At 36.2% G+C, this 17877-nt stretch overlaps 1 protein-coding gene across 33 annotated transcripts in view; it reads right to left on the bottom strand.

Annotated features, from left to right (window-relative positions):
• The window catches only part of c2cd5 (C2 calcium dependent domain containing 5), a 79766-nt gene that overhangs the window by 12276 nt on the left and 49613 nt on the right, over nt 1–17877 (bottom strand). For 17 of the 33 annotated variants that reach the window (XM_016993567.2, XM_016993572.2, XM_016993573.2 and 14 more), the window contains 11 exons: nt 16532–16720; nt 13932–14123; nt 12434–12620; nt 11720–11884; nt 10816–10956; nt 9907–9970; nt 5966–6027; nt 4880–4978; nt 3653–3742; nt 2211–2298; nt 1099–1185 (listed from right to left, as the gene is read on the bottom strand). In XM_016993567.2, the coding sequence (XP_016849056.1) occupies nt 1099–1185; nt 2211–2298; nt 3653–3742; nt 4880–4978; nt 5966–6027; nt 9907–9970; nt 10816–10956; nt 11720–11884; nt 12434–12620; nt 13932–14123; nt 16532–16720 (1364 nt within the window). The remainder of the gene's footprint in view (nt 1–1098; nt 1186–2210; nt 2299–3652; nt 3743–4879; nt 4979–5965; nt 6028–9906; nt 9971–10815; nt 10957–11719; nt 11885–12433; nt 12621–13931; nt 14124–16531; nt 16721–17877) is intronic. The other 16 variants (XM_062983211.1, XM_016993571.2, XM_062983208.1 and 13 more) reach the window with 2 other exon arrangements.

The following is a 17877-nucleotide window of genomic DNA, read 5'->3' as shown; positions in this document are numbered from 1 at the left end:
ACATTCAACTAGAAATCTCAACTAGAATAGATCCACTGACTTCTATAACTGTTGACTTAACTTTCAACAATTCAATAGGTTGCTCTAGCTGTGTCTAGCAACTGGATTTAGCCTATGGATCTTTAAATAAAGCAGATTCAGATATGTAATGAAGATGTAGACTTAGTTAGAAGCACCACTGATGAAAAAACCCTATACCACTTTATTCTTCGACAATCCAAATGAAATTGCAGGGAAGACAATACATATGCTTTACTAGATGAAGCTAAAAAGTAGTCTGAGTCCACTGAGTTCAATAGTCACAGGTATGAACTGTGGCCCAAGTCAGAAAAGTTGTCTGGACAGCAAAAATGGGGAACAAAAAGGATTATCTTACTAATTGTCCTGAAATAGCCTCCCCATGTGTATTACTGTATAGTATCCAACTTGAATATACAATGATCTATAGCCAGTTATGGTCATAAACTGTTCTTTTCCTTCTTATACCAATATCTATTTCCTAGACAATGGGGGGAAAAGCTGGATCAGTTATGCCAGCACGCCTCATTCTACTTTCAAATACCACCCTATTTTCTGGGGATGGTTCCAGTCTCCCTATTGTGTAGATATCTTTCCAGTACATTGATAGCTGTATCTTCTGTATTAAGGTGATTTTTTTTAAAGAAAATGCCTGACATATCCCACTTGATTGACAATTTTCAGATGTAACGTCAACTCAGGAAAATGACCTCTAAATGTTTCAATTCTTATTTCAGAGAACTCCAGAGGCCACATTTTGCATTTTGAGGAATTAACTCATCCTTTTCCAAAACTCTATGCTACAATGCAGTGGCTACTTGGCAGCTCAAAGCAGCACTGGAAGAGCAATAAAACAAGCAGAAGTTGTTCCTTTTCATTTGCTCCCTTTTAAGCAGCACTATCCTAATTTATACACAGATTGTCCAGGAAACATTCAGTCCTTCTAAAGTATCTGATGAATGATAAAGTCCTCTTTGCAAACAATCAACTTATACTGGGAAGAAGTTGGTTAACCAACCATAAGGGAGCAAGTGAGTGGAACAGGTAAGGATAGGCATATATTCTTTTTTTCTAACAAACCTTTAGCTGGTGAGAATTGCTGAGGAGCATGAAGATCAGAAGAAAGCTCCAGAGGAAATTGTAGCTGCTCTTCATTGTCTGTAGAAGCTTGAACAACAACGAAAAGCAGTGCAAACTTGTTAATTTCTCAATTTAGAGAAACATTTTGTTGTTAATACAGAGTAAACATCCTTTATTCAAAATGCCTGAAACCAGAAATATTTAGATTTTCCTCCTGGATTTTGCATATACATTCATAAATATCGGAAATGGGACACAAAAATCATTTGTTTCATATACACCTTACATACATAACCTGAAGGTAATGTTATATAACAGTGTGCATGAAACAAAGTTTGCGCTCAATGAACGATCAGAAAGCAAAGAGGTAACTATCTCAACCACCTATGTGGACAATTTTGGGGCATTTCAGATTTTGGAATTCTGCATATGGGATGCTCAACCTGTATAGAAAAAGAAGGTGTTCCTCAACATAGCAGAAAACAAAGTACTATTACGAGCTACTTTCTAAAAAGTACTGTTTCTACTGATTGTGGGAACAATTACAATAGTTCACTTTGCACATAGTTTTTCAATTCTGGTTGATTAGAATTAATTTTAATTTGTTCCCTATTGTTACCAGTTATTACCGGTTCAATTCTTAAGACCTCCAATTATTTATTTTGTAATAAGTAACATATTCCACTGCCCAAAGTTCTGCTGCTTCAGACAAGACAACTTCAACTTCCTTAGGGAAGGAGAATAGCCATTTTCCTCAGGATTCATTTTGAGCACATGAAGAATTGCATGATGTCCCTTTGTGACGCTTATGAAACAAGGTGAACGAATAGTCATTAGCAATTATTATCAAACTGAAACTTAAGATGTAACTATTGGAGGAGATACCAGCTGTTATGATGAAGCATCCACATCAAGAACTGGCCAAAATTAAATCTAAAGGATGTACACATAAAAACTACTAGACAAAAATGGTTCTAAAGATGAACTATGTCAATTTATGAAACTATGCCTAGATATTGCACATAGTGATGCCCAGCATCTCAAGATGACAGTCACCATTAGCAATCAGGACGGCAATTATTAGCCAGTTTTGCTTTTCTCAACAAGTTTACCTCTTTGTACTGTTTTTTCTGCAGGTGTTTTGGCTGTCTGTAAAGCTTGGTGTTTATCAAAAGTTATTGCGACTGCAGTGACAGTGACCTGTAATTATAACCATGAACGTATTAGTTTATATTTTTCACCTTTATTTTTAAAAAATCAAGAATTAATCTAATCTGTTCAGTAGGGATGTACATATACAATTTACTTACAAATAACTCAATATTTTTCTCGTTTTTTAAAACTTGGCTGACACTTTTGTTAACACGAAATGAAATAAAAGTGTGTCATAACCCTGCCCACATAGATCTGTGTCCAGATTAAGTTAGTTATACCACAGCCTCAATGAATCCAATAGGGTTTACATTAATCACAATTTAACTTTTCCCACTCAGTCATGTGATTTTTCAATACACAGTGTTGCTAAGTTGTGGACAGATAATGTACAAATAGAAACACTTATATCTGTGTGAGGGAACAGACATTAGATAAATGACCTTCTATAGTATGCAAAAAGCTCTTGTAGCACTTGAGACACTAAGAGAATGAAGGTGGTAGCATAGGGTAATGATAGTTTATACAGTTAATCTGAGAAAATATTTATGTACAGTAATAACATATGTGTGTAAACACAGTATGTTCTGCTAGCACTTCTTGCAACAGACTTAACATGCCAGAAATGGTGCCACAGAAGGAGTAAGAAAAGTGGATAGTTGCTTTCAATACTGTACCTTACCTTTAAAAAAAGGGGGGAACCAGCCCCTTCTTTGAACAGAGTGGCCAAAGGCCTTATTATATGGTTGGGCTGCAAAATGGCCACAGGTCCCATGGCGATGCTAATGCTTTCCCTTCCCCAATGGGATGACCCTTGACATTTCCTCAGGTTGCATCAAAACCTAAAAGTTTCGCTCCTAAACCTGCCCACAATTTTTAAATCCAAGCATACACAATAAAGAGGAAATGGCAAAAGGCACTGTGGCGCTGTTTGGGATACACAAATAATGTTATGCAAGCTACAAGTAAATACGTTTTCTGCCATGAGTTTTGTCAAAGGGAAACCATCTACTTCACCATATTTTTAATATATGCTCCTCTGCAAGATTTTATTATACAATCTCAACATTGAAATGGCAATATTTCATCATTCTTCTTAGCCTGATCATATCTCTATTTATCAAGTAGGCTAATTTTTTATAAGCATGAAACTGTGATGTTAGAAACATTTCAGAAAACTTGTCTAGCTTGAATCATTTTATTTTTGCAAATTCTGGTCAGATGACAGGATAACTTGACTGAGTATAGAATTCAAAGAAGTTTATGTAAGTTTTAGTCTTAACTAGAGTAGATAGATTTAGTGGAAAATCGATTAGTCAAAACTTACACACATCCCACTGAGTCAATTGCTCTAGTTTAGTCTTAATGGGGGTTTTAGCCTGAAAGATAAAAAATGGTTTACCTGAATTATTTCATCTTCTGGAAGCGCAACTGTAAAATTCACATGGCACAGGCAACAAGGAATCATAGATCGAAGTTTGAAATACAGGCTCTGTTGAACAGAATATACCATTTTTATGACATCACTTATGTTACATTCTTAAGTGGGAAAATATGTAGATTACACTTCCCTGTGGCCCACTATTATGATCACTCCAATGGTAGCTGGTGGCTCCCAAATCAATGAACTCACAGCAGGTTTGGGCTTATTTAAAAGGCTCTACCACAATGCTGAGCATATTAAGGAATACGTTTCAGCATCTTGGAGAGTTCCTTTAATATCTGCAATAAAATGTGGAATACATTCACTATTCCATTGTCCACCTGCATTCGTTACTTCAGAATGAGCAGACCTTGCACTATCTATTCATATGTGCATGAATAATTTTAGTCTGCAGTTTCTGGCACAATGTTTGCTTCTAATGCTGTTATGACAATATAATAAATATGAAAGAATAAGTCTCACTCTTCTCAAAGGAGATGGCAAGACCTAATTAAAAAGGCATTGACAGACCAACTCAGAATCTTGCTAATTAAACTATAGTTGCCAAATGTCAGATTTAAGCCCAACAAATCTATAGTTGTGGTCCAATTCCAAATATGTCGGAGTAAGAAATCATGTATGTCTGCCTGAGTTTATTACAGCACTGTTGAATATATATCATTAGCTGCTTTATGGCCAGTGTATTTTTAAGTACAACAAGAAGCAGGGCCATGGATTGTTTTGTCACATTTATAGCTGAAAACTCATGTTTTCTCATGTTGTCTCTCATAGTTGAGGTCTACCTATGATGTCAATTACAGGCCTCTCTCATTGTTTTAAGTGGGAGAATATGTACAATTGGTATCTGACTAAATACTCCCCCCCCCCCCAAGTATATATACCCTCATGTCCTAAAGAAAATCTACGTCTATGAATTTATGAATTGATAGATTTAGAGTAACTTGAACAGGGAAATATCATATGGCATCTATATATCATAATTTGGGATCCATAGATGGTATTGATGGGGAAATGAACTCTTGGTTCACAACTATATCAATTCCCCTTAACGCTCCCCCCTCTATTCAATATCAGCTTATGCAATTCAGTCTGCAGAGAAATGCAGAAAAACACATAAAAAGATGCCTCAAATAAATTGATCACTTAACTTAATATTTCAAAAAAAATTCAAAATAGCTTTCTTACTTTCAATAAATTCTCACAGAGATCATTAAATGTCTTGTTGAGTGATTGATTTGTTAGGGAAGTATTGGTAAGTCTGGAGACTCTCACTGATGTGAACATCTGAAGAAAAAAGAATATCAATTTGCTTGTTTTTAGGCTTACACAGTGTTTTATTACAACCTACACTTCTGAGACTGGTAATGGTAATTGTAATGAAATGAAAGAAGAAAAATGCTCTATGATAATTCAATGTAAAACAGAACTTACAAACTATTTCATAACCTGCATTATTAAATACAGGCAAATAAATTGCACCACAACTGAAAATCAAATGCAGGCAGTCCCCGAATTACAAACATCCAACTTACAGAAGACTCATAGTTAAGAATGGTGGTGAGACAGCAGAAAGTGAGAGAAATCTACCCCTAAAAACTCCTGATAAGAGTTATTTTCATGGTTAAAAGGGGTCTCCACTGAAGCTTTTTCACCAATCCTTGTTTCCAGAACAAGCTACATTTTTCAAAATCCAATTATCACCAGGACAGAAAGTGAGGTGAAATCTTCTGAACAGGGGCACAAACAGTAAAATAAACATCACAGGGGTGTTAACTCTTTCGTATGCTATCCAAGGCATATATGTGTATGTTCGTGTGGCTGAAGTTGCACTTTAAAATGTACAAACTAATTCAACTTAAGAACAAACCTATAGAACCTATCTTGTTTGTAGCTCTATCCCATCGCTTACAATGGGAGGAGGACTAGGAAGACATTAGGGAGAGGGTAAATTAGAGATAACAGTTTTCAATTCCAACCACATGACTGTGTTTACAGCTAACATAGGGAATAATCATTAGCACTGTAGTCTATGGTGCTATAATAATGCTAAGTCTTGAACTCTATGGACGACAGTTCCTCTACCTGACCTTGTGATGTTCAGTGTGTTTAGACTGTACTGCCTCTAGAGATCAGATTTGTAGTTGCAGAATAGCTATAAAAGCTGTTTTGCTTACAGGTCCAATTGGTTTAGGGTTAGGGTAAGTATGAAAAAAGAAGAAAAGCATTTTAATAATTTGTAAAAAAAAATTACTTATATTTCAGCCGCTGTACCTGTATATCAGAAGTCCAGTTATTTATACCAGGCATAATTTCTGTGTTGCAGCTATAAAATCCTATCAAAAGACAGAAGGCAATTTGTTAAAATTAGAAAACGCAAAACAGTGCTCTGTATCATGCTCAGTTTCCAGGTTTTACACAGCTATGTTTTCCATTAGCAAGATAAATCTCCTAACAATAAAAATGTCTATTTTAAGAAACAGTGCAGAAAACAAGGAAGTATTGTTTGATCTACTGATCTCCAACTTCTAAAATTAAGAGGTTCAGAAATAAAGACTTGACAAAGCTAATTGTTTATTCTGGGTAGGCTGTTAGGGATTGTGAGAGTTGACACCTGGGGGGCCAAAGTTTGCCTATACCTGCACTATATTATACCAAGAACAATAATTAGAAACTGTTAACTTAAGCACAATAAAAATGAAAGTGTTATTTTGGCTGCTGGTCCCAAATAAGAGTTTAATACTACTACAGGCAAAAAGAATATTTGTAATTCAACCTCAAAAAATGTGGTTCTCAACTTTTGTTACTCCAGGTGTTTTGGACTTCAGCTCCCACAATTTCTAACAGCTTGTAAGCTGGTGGGGACTTCTGGGAGTTGGAAGTCCAAAACACCTGGAGGACCAAAGGTTGAGAATTACTGACTAATGTTACTAATCGTCTCTCTCTAGATTCTTCCACCATTCAGGTCCACTAAGTGATTCTGAGTTCCGATATGAATAAGATCTAATTCTCACACATTCCTTATTAACAGAATAGAAGTAAACAAATGCAAAATAAGATACATTTTATTACATTTTATTATTCTTTCCCTAGCATTTCTTTGACTATGCTCCTGTTTAAATGAGGAAATATGAAGAAATGAGATCCTCAGTCAAGATTATTCTTTCCCATTTGAGTAGGATTGGGAATCATGCAGTGCCTCAGATATTGTTGGATTACGAGTCCCAGTAGCTTTAGCTAGAACAGCTGATGCTGCAGAATGCTGGGAATTAAAGTTCAGAAATGGAGGATTGCATGATGCCCATCTCTACATTAAAGAAACAAGAGGAATCTTTGACTAAATATACTGTGAGAAGTATTCCTGTTTAGGGCTCCACACAGGAAACCACTCCTGCCCTCTCTCTGGATACTGTATTATATTTTCCCATTTCCTCTTTGGCTTTCTATAACCCAGCTCAACAAATCAGTATTCCGTGCTTACTTAATCCTCAATAAGGCCATCTTGGTTTTTACCATGAGATTTTTCATATTTCTCTGGGCTCCTTCCAGCTTGCTAACAGCACTCAATCATGCTTGACTGGTGCCATTCTGTCTACACAAGGACCAGCACTCATAGAATGAATGCATAATTAAGGTAGGCTATTGCTTGGCTCACAGCCTATTTTGCCTGCAGAACTTTCCTGCTTCATTCACTGCTCTCTCTAGTTAAAAAGAATAACATTCAAAAGAGCTAGCTTCTGCCCAAGGCCTAAGAGAGGGATTGCTAGCCCAAGCAGCTGTCAGATGGCAGACATAGATGAATAATGGTCTAACCATTATTCAGAACATTATTCATGGTGAAATATAGTGGCTTCCCACAATGCCATTTCCCTTAGTTATTGGCATAACCTTAGTAAGGGCATGGAATGGCATCGTCCGAGTTTGGACCCCAGTCCAATGAGTTACGTGTAACTATACTCAAGTATTTGGGTCCCTCACTGGCATACTTTATGATGGCCTTTCATCTTTGGCAGATGAAAATACATTAAATTTGTGGTGCCAGTATGAAAAGATTTGGCTTCTGGTATTGAGAGCTGAAGAAGTTGTAAGAAGCAATAGAAAAGAGCTATCCAAAGGGTCAATCATGCAGAGCTTTACACTGAAAAGATTAGCCACAAAATATATCAGACAAGAGTTAACCTTGGTCTTCTTTTATTCCATTGCTGATTGTGTGGTCATGATCACATCAACCAAAGCAGTATTCCAATGCAGAATTAAGTGGTAATGTGTTTCACACTGTACTCATAGTCAGGAGTAGAACATGTTTTTAAAGTTTCTGCAAATTTGGTCTCTCAGACTTTATCTTAGAATGGTATTGTGACCATGAGAAGTGGCGCCACAGAGATATGACTAATGAATCTAAATTGTAGCCTTGTAAAGTTTGGATCTGAGTGACAGCTAAAGAACCCAATCAAGTAAACATTTAACATGTTCTCAAGATTATCTATTCTGTGAGATTATTATCATAAAAACACAGGTCATAGCCATGTCAAATAATTAATCTTGACCACCAACAAGCATTCTGAGTTAAGATAAGAAGACAAACAAAGGCCGAAAAGTACTGGCTTCAAGGGAATGACAAGGCAAAGCAAAAGCAAAAGAAGGAAGATTAATGAAGAAATTAAAACAGAATAAAACCGGAAGTTCTGCATCCAAAATATTGCTCTTCAAAACAATTCCCATAATTATAAAAATTGTGAATCAAAAATGTCTAGGAATATCTTCATTTAATAGCAAAATTATGTTATCTTCTCATCTTTTCATATTTATTCAAAGTTTTTCTCCAGGCATGATCATGTGGTTTTGTATTTGTATTATTCACTAATCCCCCCCCCCCCCAATGACATGAAAATAGTAAAATGAGTTGGCATAAAGAAAAATATATGCTGATTAAGGGAGGCATCTTAGCCTATCATTTTATTCTTTGACAAACAAGTACTGGTTGGAAACCGCCCTGAGCCCCTTCGGGGAGATAAAGCGGTATACAAATAAAGTTTTATTTATTATTATTATTATTATTATTATTATTATTATTATTATTATTATTATTATTAGGTATCAGAGATGCAACAATCGAGAATCAGTTTTCAGAGGTGGCATAATGAATCATTCTATATGTAAAGAAAGTAAAGGGAAGACAGACACTTAGATTTCTTTCTTGCTTTTCTAGTTGGCTTGGCTCGGAGACAATTGAGATTTCTACATCTTAGCAGTTCTCCATATGTTATGCTCATAGCTCTAACAAAAACCATGGTGGGTGCCATGTTTGGACTGTGTCATTATCTCTGAGCCTCAGACATGTCATCAACAGTAGGGTAGCAATGCTGATATACATTGTGGGTTTTGGAAAGATTATTAAGATAATGTATGCAGGGTTATCTGAACATTGAAAAAATGCAGTATTAATAAATGTGGGAGTATTCTTAGTTCAGGAGGTAGAACTGGTTAAGATGAAGCACTGCTATAGTAACAATGCACATTCTTTACACAAATGTCAGTCTAAGATGCAAAAGCACTTACATCAGATTGGACTGCAGCCAATATTTATGACTTATTATCCTACTTTCCTCATAGTGCAGGATCATGGTGGATTAGAAAGATTAAAACAGAATAAGGCTAAAATTCAATCATACTAGTAAAATATTTTCAAATAAACTATCAAACTAATAACAAGATTGAATTAAAGGAAAGTTCAAATGCATTTGGTTCAGAACAATTGGGTGGGGGAGCGGGGTCACACCAAACATCATTAAAAATCTGCAAATATCAATTAATGAGAAGTCCAAATGAAAGGTTCTTTGTCTGCTGGATGAAGAGGAAAAGAGTTTGGCCTAATGTGGAAGCGAGGTACACAGCACAGAAGAAGTCACCAAAAAGGCCATCTTCTGTGTCCTCGCTGAATGCTGCTTTGACAATTTTGGGACCTAGAGCAAGTTTCTTAGCTGTGTTGGTGGGACTGTGAGAAAGTTAAGAAATCTTACAAAATCAGATGTCAATGCAATCCTTTTATATACAACTGCAAGAATTATATGGTACTTGATATATTGTGATACTGGTTAAAAGGAAAAAAAATACATCATGAAAAGAACTATCAAATTATACTGTCGGACTGCCTGAGAATATTTAATAAAGTTAACAGAACTTTTAAAAACTCACACATGCAAACCATACAATACCTGAAGGTGGGGGAATATCTGTCAATAGTGAATGAACATCTTCCATTGCATCAGTATCATCAATCTGGAAAAAAAGCAACATAAAACAGTTTAAACTCTAAAAATTTTCTTATCAGGATTATCAGTCTGCCAAATATTGTGTGGCAGCGATATTAATAAAAAACAAAGGGCCTTTGAAGGACTTATACTTTCTAATTCTCCTTCAACTGAGATCATATCATCAACACAGCTAATTTTACCTCTGCATGTTTTAAACTGCAGTTTTAATCAATGTATTCATGGAAAAAAATATTTGTGAAACAGAGCAAATAACTTCAGTTGAAACTGTTATATAGTTTATACTTTGAGGCAACACCATTAATTTGGGACTATTTTTAGACACCCATGATTATAAAACTGTCCTCTTTTATGTGTCTCTTACTACAAGGAGATGATTTACCATTAATAAAATTGTATCTCCTAACATTATCACAGATACAAACATTTAGGTGGGTTTGATATTTTGACTGGTTAGCTATCTGCTACAGACTAGGAATGCTTCCCTCAGATTTTCATATCCTGATATTTGAGGATATTTACAATATCTGTAGTTTTTTATCACAGAGAATTGGGATTAGACAGAGGTATAAGTCAGGCAATGTTTCATAAAGCCATGTACATATTACAGCAAAAAACACTGTTCTGTCATTTGTAACTGATACCATTTTATCTTTTCTTTGTGCCAAGGGTGAGGGAATGCACTGCTCACCAGATGATGCTGGATTATAGTTCCCATTTTCTTTCGCTACTGGATATGCTTTTGAAGGTTGTCCAACAATATCTGAAAGGCTACATACTTCTAACTCTATTTAATTCCATTTTTAAAAACACACAGAGAAGTATGTATGGCTGTACAGGAGTAGAGTGTACCTCCAAGACAAAAGCATCTTTCTTTCCATGTGAGAGGTCCAATTCTGTAATTTCATCAGAACTTTCAGACTGAGATCTTAACAGCCTCGTGCGGGGCCTTGGATCTGGAATGGGAGAGCCTATGATTTCTTCACATGCCTCCTACAACAATGTAAAGATAAAGTAAGCACCACAATTCACATGTATCCAATCTCACATGTATACTTTAAATATCTTACTACCCCACAACCCTTCTTCCATAACAGAAAAAGTGCACACTTTCTGACTGTCCCTGTCCTTGTATGAGTCAAGCTACTTCTAACATTTTTCAGCTTGTAGTTCAAGTTATTCTTCCTCTTTCCCTTGAACGCCAGAGAGTGAAGGATTGTGTGGATTTTTTACAATCTACAATTGTAATTTCACTAGGAAAGGAAGAAATGGGAAGGAAAATGAACACTAAAGAATGTATACCTTTAAAAAGATGGGACATAGGATTCAATGAATCTCTATTTCTGAGTGATGAACTGGCAACAGAAGAAAACCAAGGTCCACCAACCTTATCCCAGGTTTAACACAATTTCAGAATTCCTTCACTGTTTATCCTTCCTATTGCCAAACCTATCAAACAGACTGTCCAAACTTTCTCTGGCCTTATTCCTAAAGAAACTAGTTCAGGCCTTTGGCCTGGCAGTATGAGGAATATAGGCTAGTGCAGGAAAGAATCAGTCTCCCTGGCAAGTCTAGAACATATCTTAGTCAAACAGGCAATTCCTCACCCTATGACTTCCAATGTTATATATCTGGCCTCTTTCTCAGTATACTCTTTTGCTCATCTCCATCATCCACTCTCCAATAGCCCACAGAAGACAGTATTCACAGCAGCTGCATTTGGCCCAGCATCCTTTCGTTGCATAATTGTACTTACAGGAGGATTAATCTCATAAAGCTCCTTATTTTTGGTTATTGTATCATTTATTTTCTTCTGCACGTGTGAGATATGTTGTTCATAAGTGGCATCATTCGGTGTCTTTCCAGCAATCTGAATGCCGCCAGGAGTCGGTAAAGCAGTCAGATACACACCTGTGGCAGACTTAACAGAATAAGGCAGTCAGAAAGTGAAACTTAACATACAGTCTTGGAAGACATATGCTCTGTTATACCTTCTCCCCCTTTTGCTTATATAAGCTAAAAGGGTTATTTAAAAATAGTTATGGAATATTTCAGATTGATGAACAAAATGTTATAAGACAAAGAGTTCATATACTCTTAACCCAACACAATTTCTAAAAATTATGTGCAAGGAAGATTTTTCAGCAAGACTATGTACTGTATCAGATCATTAATACTGCTAGTCTTGGTTTCCTTTTATCAGTTCTTTCTATGGGAACGGGCACATGACCTCTGCTTGAAACTACAGATATCTAGTGGAGATAAAATAATTTTCTGTTTTATAATGCTGATGGTTTCTACCCTGAGACTTTATATGCCTGATATCTTGATGGATGTTGTGGAGTGAAAATAGTTAAATAATAATAACAATAAGATCATAACAAAATAGTTGTAGCCAACTTTATACCTCTGGAACAACACTGGAGAAAAGTAAAACCAGATTACTTTCATAAGTAATGCAAATACTTACTGCCAATCCCATCAACATGGTTTCTCCCACTGTGATCTGGATCCTCAGTCCAAAAAGTGCATTCATTCCTTTCAACTTTAGCTTATTCATGAGCTGGGTGTGTACTTCATACTCCATAAATGGCAGCAGATTACTGATGGCGGTGGCATTTGCTTCAGCTTGAGCTTTCTTCTTCAGCCGACACAGCCTGATGGGGTGACCAGTCAAACACAAAGCAGTGTTAGCTTGGTCTTAGACAAAGACTCTCATACAAAAAGGTTGACCTCAGAAAGAAGAGACAGAGAGAAGAAGGAAAACAAGGGCTGCTTGGGAGGAGGGAAATGTCTGAAGCCTCACTGGCCTTTCTGCAGCACCAAGTCAGCAGTATATATACAGATCTGCCTAATGCATTTTTTAAAAACATACTTACAATGTAACTTTAAGCAGGTGGATTTACTTTCTGTTTGAACCTTCAAAAAGGATTAATTGCATGTGACAACAATATATTATTGTTCATAAAAAGCTGGCATACTTTACACAGCTCCACTGAACTCAGCAGGCTTTACTTCTGCAGTAAACATACAGAGACTTGGCTGATTTTTTTTAAAAAGACGATCTAAATAATATTTGCTTAATATTTTGGCCTTCTATAGTTTACCTTGTCGGCATTTCAAATGTAAAAGTATGACTCCCTGTATCTGCAGGACCTGTACCCACATTTTTATTGATCTATGTTTGACAAAACATAATCTCTCGAGGGGTGTTCTAGGTTCTCCAGTATGGCTCTGGGATATTCTTGGACAATAAGTCCTTAAATTTTAATAGCATTTCCTATTACTTGCAGGTTTGTGTATCCCCATGAAGACTGGGACTGTTTCCCTCACAAATAGAGGCTGTAGTACATAAGCACTCATGAATACAATGTGCACAGCCTGATCCAGTCAAATGGTGTTTTCCTAGCTGAGCCCAAGGCTAAAAAAAGTACCACTGAGTTCAGGACACCACTTCTCCTGCCAATGTCAGTAATGCAGAACATCAGCTCTATGAATGAACAAGTTGTTTGTTTTTTCAGAAAGTGACCTTGCTAAAATGTGTCTCTCATTCATGCCTTCTCTCTTTCAGTGCAAACTTGAGGCCTTTTCACTAGAGTTTAAAAATATTTTCCTCCAGCATCAGTTCAGAGGCTTGCCTCTCAATAGCTAATTGATTGGTATCAATTTTCTCTGTGTTTTTTTCCTGGTGACCTGCTGGTTTATGGTTATAGGAGCAGTTGTCTGATTTCAGTCCTTGTCTGCTAGTCATTTCATATTGTCAGAAGGCACCTGTGGGTCAATTTTATCACAACTGCCAATGTATCTAATAGAAAAGACTTTTGGATTCCTGCCTGGACTTGCTGGTATGTGGGAATAAACACATGTTTGTGGGATTGAAACTTCAGTCAGTTCGAGAATAAATATTTGAGAACATAGCTATCGAACAGTGGTGTTTAAAGGAGAAAAGGAAACCTAACAGTATATACCTGGCTTGAATGAGACATCCTTTCCCAATAACCATGGCATCCACAGGCAGATCTATTGTCGTGAAAATAACATCGGGGACTTTTTGTTTCCGACAGTTGCAACAGTAAGTGAGATGAGCAGGGAATGGCATGTTGAGCTCATCATATGGAATGTGGCAAAAGCCACAGCCTGGAGGTGATGTTTCTTCCAACCTAGAAGAGAGAATGTGACAAGTATTACGTAACTGTTCAGGCACTACTTGGAGTATATAATTTATAAAATATGCATCTGAATGTACATGTGCATATATGACTTTTAGTCTTGGTATATTAAAATAACCTGGCCTAGAAAGAAACCATATGTAGAGGCGAACAAAATTCTGCTTTCTGCTTTTTGCGACTGAAGCTAGCAAACCTGCCATTATCATCTAGGGAAAATAAAAATTATCTCTAGCAGAGCAGGCAGTTTTGAGAAAGCTGATACATTTTGTTTCAAAGTCACAGAACAATGAGGATAAGTGCAGGTTATTTATTTCTGTCAAGGATTTATGGCCTGTTGTAATGAGCTGTTACCGTTTTACCTGACAAACTTAATCAATGATTTAATAAAATGACTACTGTTCTGGTGATTTTTGCTTTGTGAATACATCTCTTAGAAACTGGGATTTTCTTTTAGATTAATTCTATGGTTTGAATTCAGGAAGAGAAAGTATGAAAGGAGTGTGATGGCTGAAAATAAAGCACATTCGAGTGCATTGGCTCTTTGCAAATCAACTGCAAGACAAGCAATTGTTCTGCCTCTTGTAGGCATATGTTTGTTTGTATGACATTCTTCTTTTATATACTGTAAATGAAACAGATCTGCAAATGCACAGAAAACCTTTGGTGCTTCCCTGCCCAAAGAAAACTCTAAATATATAATGCTGTTCGAGGCTTTTCAAACAGTGGGGAACATCTAACACTTTTTCAGTCTCTTCTTCTAACAGGACCTTCACCTAGAAAGCTATTGAGTAAATATCTCAGAATTTTCAGTCTGAACTTTCCACAGAAAGGCAGGATTAAATTTCATTTTATAGAAATCACCATAATGCCATGGTAGATCTTTGATGTCATCTGTACATATCACAAAATTTCTGTTCTCAATTTTAAACACTGTGTTTGCAATTGTGATTATATTCAGTCAGCAACGGAGTCCTCAAAAGTATGTATTTGTGTGAACCATTTTTTTTTAAGAAAGAATAATGTAAGGCTTTCAGCATGAACTTCTAGAATCCTGATAGATTCTCCACATCCGTTTTAATCACTAAATGCAAGTCTTGTGTCATTATTATTAATATTATTCAGTCCTCAGTTTCATACAAAAGACTTCAGTATTAGAACACAGGATTATATGCAATGGTGACAGAAGTTTCTTTGATACAGTACAAATACCCATCAGTCAAATGGGGAATAGATGTTTTTGACTGATTTCTTGAAATTCCCCTATGCTACTTCCTATGATGCTCACAAATGTCTCCCAGCAATCTGAGGCAGATTTGAGGTGAGCAAAGGGGAGTGCAAAAATAGGAAGAGAGAATCAACATAATTCTACTCCCTATTCCATTGATAGAAGTCTCTGAAGGACACAATCTTTTTCAAACAAGGCACAACAATGATTACAGGTAACTAACATAAGGCTATTATTTCTAATATAACTGATGGATTGCATAAACTGCTTTAGGGTGTAACCCATCACCTTTTCTTTTTGTATGAATAAATGGGGAAAAACAGACAAACATATTATGGCTAAATACTAAAATTTTGGAATTATAGGAATCTGTTATTTTTACATATCAATAGGAGTATTATAAAAAACACAGAAAGAATGGGGCAAGATAATATAACTATTGCAAGACATTGTGCTGTTAATCTCTTGATCATGAACTAGACACAGGTTTATTTAGATTAAATGTTAACATTTATAAGTTAAGAGAAGGGAAAAGGTACCGCCACAAAGTGATACAATAATAGCTATATATTGGGATTATTTTCAGACCTACATTTCAGACCTATTTTCAGACCTTTCACTATGAAAGCGGATGAAAATACTGGCTTCTGAAAGGAAATAGAAGAGAATCCTAATCCAGCCTCAAACTAATTTTTTCCCCAAAAGAAATTTTTTTTTAGTGGGTGGAGTGGAGAACAGTGTTCTGGCCTACTGGATGGACCATGCAGGGAAAATATGGCTTATATCTGAACAACATCAAAGATAGTAATGATTTTCTCACGCTTAGTGGTCCCCCATAAATTCCCAGAATGTTAGTCATTTGAAAAATTATATATTAGATTAAAAAGAAATATATTGCAATATGCTACAGTTTATCATAAAACTTAGATTTTAAAACATAGGTGAGGTCTCTTAAATGAAGAGCAGAATACAAAAGTGCAGCAAAGAGCATTGGAGGAAGAGAGAGATTTTTATTATGTGGTTAGTAGTCAAGTGTGTTACCTTATTTAGGTTGTTAGAAATGTAAAAACAGTAAGACTAGTGACTTGGTGCAGAGTCCCAGAACGTCTGTTGTTAGTTAAAGATCAATAAAGTGGTTGGTCCCGCATCCTGTACTGTAACACTGGTAACCTACCCTAATAGAGAAGAACTATCCTGGTTTTGAGGAAAAAAATCAACCTCTCCCTTCTCTGACCCTATGGAAAAGTATCCAGGCTGCCATGATAACCTTTGTTCCAAACAGACTTCCATGGTGCCATCTTGCAGGAACCTAGGGTTCAGTACAGCTGCTGTGCCTGATGCGGACAAAATACAGACCTCTTCACTATGGAAAAAGAAAAGGAGGTAAAATCTTGTTTTAGTGGCATACATAGTATATTTAGTAAAAGTAAAAACAAGAGCAAGATAATCTCAACATGAAATCACTTCAGAGTACACCCTTTGGGAGATATGCTGAAACTTCAGAAACCCATCACAAATGGATATCATTATGGCATGTGACTTTCTGCAAGTATATACCAAAACTGTCATGCGCGTACCAAATAAACTGGGTAGTTTAGAGACAGCTGTAAAAATACTATCAAAGCATATGAAAGCCTAGAGCATAATAGCATCTCTGAATGAGTCTCCTTCAGGGTGGAGAAAGGTGGGCTACAAATGTGGTAAATAAATAGTACAATGTTCCAATACAGAACCTTGATATAGCAACCAAACCATAACATGTGACAGCTGAAGAATTAGCATTTCTTTCACCCATTGGTAGAAGAAATTATAAGTGACTTCAGGACTACGGATGTGTACATCATAAGCATTCACTAGTCAGTATATATAACATACATGGTAACTAGTAACAAATACTTCCTTATCACGAACTAACTATTAATCTTTTAATTAATTTGTTCCTAGTCTTTAAAGGGTCGATACTCTCCTGCTGCACCACAGAACGAGAAGAGAGCATCTTTATCAAAACAAAATAAAGAGGCAAACCCAAGCAAAAAACCTTTTTCCACTAAAGCCAACCACTCACTTTCATGTGCCTTCAAAATACTTTGTATCTGTGCATTCCTCCTCCCTGTTACTGTAGCCTTGCTGATTACAAAAGACAGTTATGTATGCTACTTTTCCCTATCTTTATATAGTAGAGTCTCGCTTATCCAGCCTTCGATCATCCAACGTTCTGTATTATCAACGCAGTCTGCCTCCCACCCGGATCCACAGCTGTTTCTCTAGACAGGCAAGGATCACAGATTTTTTTTTAAATTCACAGGACTGAACTTTTTACAGATTTAACTTCTAATAATGTTGTTATTGTAAGTTCATTTTATGCAATTATATCTTTATTTGTAGTCAATTTTTTAGTAGTCAATGTTTTTGTAGTCAATGTTTTCAATACATTGCCATGTTTTGGTGCTAAATTCATAAATACAGTAATTATTACATACTGTTACTGTGTATTTAACTGCTTTTTCTGTCAATTTGTTG

The sequence above is a fragment of the Anolis carolinensis genome, chromosome 5 (assembly GCF_035594765.1).
Source record: "Anolis carolinensis isolate JA03-04 chromosome 5, rAnoCar3.1.pri, whole genome shotgun sequence".
Classification (NCBI taxonomy): Eukaryota; Metazoa; Chordata; class Lepidosauria; order Squamata; family Dactyloidae; genus Anolis; species Anolis carolinensis.
This window is presented reverse-complemented; position numbering and strand designations above follow the sequence as displayed.